The sequence below is a fragment of the Saccostrea cucullata genome, unplaced genomic scaffold, assembly GCF_032062105.1.
Source record: "Saccostrea cucullata isolate Sc308-1 unplaced genomic scaffold, CSIRO_AGI_Scuc_v1 ctg105, whole genome shotgun sequence".
Taxonomy (NCBI): domain Eukaryota; kingdom Metazoa; phylum Mollusca; class Bivalvia; order Ostreida; family Ostreidae; genus Saccostrea; species Saccostrea cuccullata.
The window spans coordinates 832,931-840,000 of record NW_026919155.1 but is presented as its reverse complement, the minus strand read 5'-3'; the positions used below and the strand labels follow the sequence as shown (position 1 = coordinate 840,000).

At 32.3% G+C, this 7,070-nt stretch overlaps 2 protein-coding genes across 4 annotated transcripts in view; one reads left to right on the top strand and one right to left on the bottom strand.

The window, feature by feature from the left end:
• The window catches only part of LOC134280849 (ATP-dependent RNA helicase A-like), a 309,572-nt gene that overhangs the window by 36,189 nt on the left and 266,313 nt on the right, over positions 1 to 7,070 (top strand). The window lies entirely within an intron of this gene.
• LOC134280890 (lipoma-preferred partner homolog) overlaps positions 1 to 7,070 on the bottom strand; it is an 86,797-nt gene that overhangs the window by 70,344 nt on the left and 9,383 nt on the right. For 2 of the 3 annotated variants that reach the window (XM_062763351.1, XM_062763344.1), the window contains exons 10-11: positions 5,377 to 5,497; positions 2,871 to 4,961 (exon numbers count right to left, since the gene is read on the bottom strand). In XM_062763351.1, coding sequence (XP_062619335.1) covers positions 4,830 to 4,961; positions 5,377 to 5,497 — 253 coding nt within the window. In that variant the 3' untranslated portion in view covers positions 2,871 to 4,829. Of the gene's footprint in view, positions 1 to 2,870; positions 4,962 to 5,376; positions 5,498 to 7,070 lie in introns of those variants that run through there. The other variant, XR_009994983.1, reaches the window with a different exon arrangement.

Genomic DNA, 7,070 nt, shown 5'->3' with positions numbered 1-7,070 from the left:
ATTTTCCGATATCATAAAACACCAATAACATGTACCCCCTCATCAGGTTAGTCAACAGACACCATTACTTAACCTACTTTTATATCCTCTAGATCTACATGTCTTAACATAACAACACATTGCCATGAAATACACTAATATACAAGTCTTGATTTATAAGTTTATAGAATGATATATATATATATATATATATATTTACCCAGTACATTTAAACATGATAATTTGCTTGAACGGTGTAACTTTATTTTGATGCAGATTATAATTACTGTAAATTCCTTATTTTTAGCAAGTTCTTATTATTGCGAATAATTTTCAATGTCAGATCGCGAGAATAATAATTCATGAATGGATGGCTGATGAAGAGATTTAACATACTAGTAGAGTAAAATAAAGGCCAGAAATTTTATTTTGTGTGGTGTTTCTCGTGAAATTACCTGATAAATATTTCCATGTGTATATTTAGGAATCTATAGTATTCAATTGTGAGAAAATGATGAATTGAACCAGGGCAGACTTGTCTACTTTTACTTGGTTATTAATTCGTAGAATGACTACACACTACAATCAACCTATCATAAAAAAAATCTTTCTGAAGCAACAACTTTTAAGCTGGTTTCTGCACAGGGATTTTGTAGTGCTGGGTGTATTTTAATACTTTAATAATGGAGCTGAAAACAAACAAAATGGCTAGGAAAATTTCTGAATGCCTATACATCTCAGAATATCAGGTGCATTACTTTTCAAGTGGAATGCACAGGGCTGTAAATCATACCTAATGTAGAAAGTTAGACAAATTCAGTAACCCCTCTGATTTTCATGCCATGGTATACAGAATGTAAAAATATTCCAATGATCTGCATAATCATGCAAACAAACCTTCAAAAATATCAATGACACATAGCTATTTTTCAGCATGTATTAACATTTTCTGTACTACATTCAATAAATGATTAAGCAAGCTTTGTATTCATTTATAATAAAAAAGCAACATAAATAACGAACTTAATTAGTACATTTACAAACATAATTACAGAAAATATAGAGTTATATTGTTTATAAAGGTATTTTTCACAGTATAAATCATATCTCCGTTAAACTAGATAAAATAATAAATTTTTAAAACATCTGAGTACAGAATTTGCATTTAAGTTTCCATCAAAAATAATTTTTCTCAAGTAATTTAAAAATTCCTAAGTAAAAATCAAGCAAACTAAATAAATCAAGCCACTAAAGATAACAGATTCTCACTACAATTTTTTTTAAATTTTGAAATCCCTGCCCAATATCATAACACAAATGGAGCACTGTTAGCTGCAATAATGTAGCCCTCTCTGATTTTTTTTCTTTAATCTGATGTTTTCTTAAAAAAAAAAAAAAAGGGAGAGGGCTACAATATTGTAGCTAGAGCACTGTCCTCTGTCTCCAAAGAGAATGTTGAATTCTTATGCTATAAAGTTTTCAAAAATTGATATTAGATGGGTTTTTTTTTTAATTTTCCTTCCTGTTTCATATACATGTACATGTATAATCTTACTGCAACAAATAGGTATGAAATTAAATTTGATTTAGAAGCAGTAAGCCATAGACCATAAATCATTAACTTGCATTCAATTCAAATGGTAGTGTATCAAATACCTTAAATAATTCTGAAAGTATAACAGTGAAATTACCAAACAGTCACCAAGAAATATTGAAATTGAACAACTTTCATACAAACATGAGGTAAAATGGATAGAATGGAATTCATAGCTATAACTTGGATGCCACCATGTGTAAATAAAGTGCCACGCCACAGCATGATACGCCCGTCAAAATATTACATAATTATCTTTAACAGTTTAGACTGCAAGAAAATCACTTCAACCTTGATTGTATGATTTCCATGATTTTTCCATTTTTAAAAAAAATATTTCTTTATCCATCCCCTGTGCTGTAGGCATAATTATAACAAATATTATATAACTGACAGATTTCTATACAACTGTTTGTGTTAGACTTTGTCAAATGCCGGCCATCATAATAAACAATATCAAATTAGTCTTAACAACTTAATCTATGCCAAATTAATTTTGAAAAGAAAGGCTGGCCATCAAATGACATATTCTATAGACTGACCAGCAGTTCTTCTGTCTAATCCCCAAAGGATACAGATAAGGCAGCGCTTGATCAGATAGCCTTCGTACATTGAACTCATTAATTAATCTTTGACTGGATGCTTGTCTACTCATTACTCCCTAAATATTAATGGATCTGCACTTTTTATCCTAAAACACTTTTAAAACATATAAAATACTCCATGATTTCTTTTTAGATTTAATGCCAGACAGGTTTTATATTTAATTCATATGGTCAAGTAGGCATGCTGATTCAACCCCACCCCATAAAATTAGTTTTTAATTAATTAATATTATATAATATCAGATTATTAGTTTATTATGCAATATCAAATAAGTTTTAATTACTATTCATCAAATTCATTTTAAAACTTAGCTAGCCAACAAGAGCTATTTTTAATCTAACAGCTAGGCTGGCTGTCCATTTGCCCAATACCCAAGGGATAACACCAATGCTCTACTAGTTACCTCCTCACACTAAACTCATTAATTTCTCCCTAATTTGACATGCAACTTTCTGCTATCAAAATTCTTCCTGACCAGTGCTTGATAATTATGCCCATGGGACAAACTGAATTCCTCTCATTAACATTGAAATTTGTTTAAGATTGCTGTAAAGTATATGATGAAAAAATAAGTTTTTACTTGATTTAATACTTTTTAATAAGGATACAACTCTATTTTTTACATTTTTAGGATTATGAAATTTAAAATTTAAAAAACTTAGTTTTTTAAAAATTTTCACTAAAATTAAAGGTCACAGTGACCTTGAAATAGGTCGCGACACACCTTCTACCTAAGATGTATACTTTTGCCAAGTTTGATAGCTCTAGGTCTAATAGTTTTCTAGATATGAGCCGGACAGGATTTTTCCATATTTGGCCATAGCATCTTTATTAAAGGTCAGAGCGACCTACTTTTGGTGCGCGACACACCGTCTACCCAAGAAGTATCAGTTGACAAAGTTTGATAATCCTAGGCCTAATAGTATTGAAGTTATGAGCCGGACACGAATGGACAGACGGACAGACGGACGGACGGACGGACATGAAGCCTATAACATAATACGTCCCGTCTTAAGACGGGCGTATAATAATAAAAGTAAGTAAAATCTGACATTTACAAAACAAAAACACACAGAAAAAAAGTCTCTGAGCAGACCATACAACTCTACTGGTTTGAATTTCACTGTTACAAGGTGTCTTTGATCATAACACCTTTAAATAATCAAAATTATTTCATTTTTAGTAACCATGTCAACACCTTTTATCTGTAGCAGGAAGTTGAAATTGTGCCTTACATTTGCATTTTACCTCATTTTTCATAACCATTGGAACAGTATTAATTGAAATTCAAATAGATACAAGAAATTACAATGTGCATGGCCAAAAAACATAAATCAAACACTATGGAAAAATTTTTACAGACAAACAGATGGACGACTGACACACTTTACAAGCTCCTCTCATCCTCCAACAGAAGGTTAATAGAGTGTACCATCAGTCTTATCTACAACTAATCATCAACTCATGTAAAGGGAAATAACTGACACTTGTTTTTTCTTTTTTCATGCAATGAAGTAATATAAAAATATATGCGTTGATATGAGTGTATCACAAAGCACTGCGTAGAATATCTTGAATCTGCGAATTTTATATCTACATGCAAATATCACATCTAAAAATATCAAAGTTTCTTTAAAAAGCAAAATGAAAATCCTTTTATCAATCACTTTCTAAATATCAAATTAAAATAGGTATATGTACATCTAATTGTTTAAATCAAAGTTGATTTGATAATATCTCTTCAATAAGTACATACTTAATATGTATATAAATGTACACGTTTATGAAGTGTTGCATGGACAACTTGTTCATTAGAGTTTTATTAAGATTCTGTACAAATTTTTACCTATAACATTTATTTGATGTAATAAGGGGACTAGATTGTACCAGCTTTAGAGCTTTGTTCATGCAATAAATTATAATTATCTGATAAAATAATGCTAATAATGCTGATATGTAGAGAGAAAAAAATGATTTTAAAGTTCTGCAAATGTAGAGACAAAAATTATTACCATACTCTAATGCCTTTATAAATAAGATTAAAAAAATGGATAAAAAATCTAACTGAATGACAATAAACTACACAAAAAGCCCTTTGATATATTTGTATATCACCATACAGCAAAAGAAATATAAACTGATAATAAAAACAGTAAATGTAAATTTATACAAGTGTTACACAGGGTTCATATAAATATCCAACAACTAATAATCAGAAAATTCAATATCATTTGGGGGTCAGTTTTTTTTTTTCAGATAAAAACATCTCTGTTTACCAATGTTTACCAATGTAAACACAAATTTGCTACTTTAAATAAGAGAATAAGTACAAAGTGAAAATAAATATACCAATAACTTATTTATATAAGCAACAAATAACAAAACATCCTATAAATAAAAGACAGCAGTTCAATATTTCAATCATACTTAAACACACCAGTGAAAGTATTCCAACATAATACAGTCAGAATGAAATTGTACCTATAAAAAGAATGACTCCCTCCCTCCAAGTGTTTTATTGCATAGAACAGTTATTGAATATTCATCTTATTTTTATCCCCCCCCCAAAAAAAAAAGAACATATAGTGTATAACAAATATTTCAACACAACATAAAAGATCCAGCTGTATGCCCTGTAACTGATTGCAGCTCATAACTCTGTGGCCATTTTGGAAGACATTGCTTGGATTTGCTTGGCATTGCAGTTCTTACATAAAATATGTTCGTCCAGCGGATAGCACCCTCGACCTTCAGCCTCGGAGGACAGTAATAGTCCGCAATCCTGAAATCATTATCAAATTTTATTGATACTTAATTAATTTGAAAATAAAAGATTTACAGTATACAGGGAAAATTTCGCCTCCGTTTTACTTTTGCCTCTTTCACCCTTATCACAAGTGGGCAAATTTTAAACGGGGCAAATTCAAAGAACTCAGTACAAATTCTTAGACAGAACTGTGACTGGGCAAATTTAAAATAGGCCAAAATTGTTAGCAAATGTAAAAGGGCGAAAATAACCCTGTATACAGTATTTTTATCATATATTACAAGTAAAACAAATATTAAAAGAATGTTAAATATCCTGATAAAAACATGTCAATCCTTAAAAAGTTCATGTACATGTAAATGAGCTGCAATTTTTGAATGGATGAAGATCCAGATAGCTGTAATTGTGACTACAATTTTATATGACTTACTTCACATCGGTAGCACTGAACGTGAAAACTTTTATCCATGGCAACGACTCGAACTGTCTCCTCCTGCCCTGACTCTGGCATGATGGGATTTTGGCAAACACAACATCGGGGTGCAAATTTTCTACAATGTTAAACATAGGTAATCAGAGATTACAGAGCTCACCTCAACGAATGTTGTCTTTAAATAAGGCAAAGTCACACAATTAACCAACAAAAAATGTACATTCCAAAAATGAAAATATCTAAGCAATTTTGATCTGATACTTTGAAGTAGACCAACATAAAAAATTTAAAGTAGTTCTTCATGAAAATGTAATTCAGCATCTAAAGCAAATTTGAGTTTTCATCTCTTGGTGCAACATTTGTGCAAGTTTGGTTTATACAATGTTATAAAAGCCTTAAAGTTTTTTGGTAATAGACCTGCAACCATAACTTTAACCTGGTCTATTATCTGAAAAATAAATATGTCGAATTCAGCATCCGAAGCAAGTCCATTAGTGTGCATCCTAAGATGTATCGTCCATGCAAGTTTGCACATTATAAGGCTCATAGTTAATTGGAAATGAAACATACATCAAAAACTAACATTTTCACTCATCCACAAAATGTAGGTCAGATTCAGCATCCGAAGCAAGCCTGGTAGTATGCATCCTAAGATGTATCATCCATGCAAGATTGGTCATTAAAGAACTCATAGTTACTTGGAAATGAAACCTGCACCAAAAACTTTTACTTGTTCACTCAACCGGAAAATGTAGGTCAGATTCAGCATCCGAAGCCCGGTAGTGTGCATCCTTAGATTTATCATCCATGCAAGTTTGGTCAACATAGGGCTTAAAGTTACTTGCAAATGAAACCTGCTCCAAACACTTTAACCTGTTCACTCAACTGGAAAATGTAGGTCAGATTCAGCATCCGAAGCAAGCCCGGTAGTATCCATCCTTAGATGTATCATCCATGCAAGTTTGGTCAACATAGGGCTTATAGTTACTTGGAAATGAAACCTGCACCAAAAACTTTAACCTGTTCACTCAACTGGAAAATGTAGGTCAGATTCAGCATCCGAAGCAAGCCTGGTAGTATCCAGCCTTAGATGTATCATCCATGCAAGTTTGGTCAACATAGGACTTACAGATACTTGGAAATGAAACCTGCACCAAAAACTTTAACCTGTTCACTCAACCGGAAAATGTAGGTCAGATTCAGCATCCGAAGCAAGCCTGGTTGTATCCATCCTTAGATGTATCATCCATGCAAGTTTGGTCAACATAGGACTTACATATACTTGGAAATGAAACCTGCACCAAAAAACTTTAACCTGTTCACTCAACCGGAAAAAGTAGGTCAGATTCAGCATCCGAAGCAAGCTCGGTAGTATGCATCCTTAGATGTATCATCCATGCAAGTTTGGTTAACATAGGGCTTATAGCTACTTGGAAATGAAACCTACACCAAAAACTGCACCAAAAATGTTAACCTGCTCCAAAAACATTAACCTGGTCATTCCTTTGCTAAAATTGCAGCATCTGAAACTTTGACTGGTACAATGAAACACACTAGAACCATCTTCCATGCATGTCTAATCAATATAGGACATAGAAGTACTTAAAAAGAAAACTGCTCCAAAAAACTTAACCTTAACCCGGGACGCCGACGCCGACACCGACACCGACGCCGACGCCAAGGGTATTACA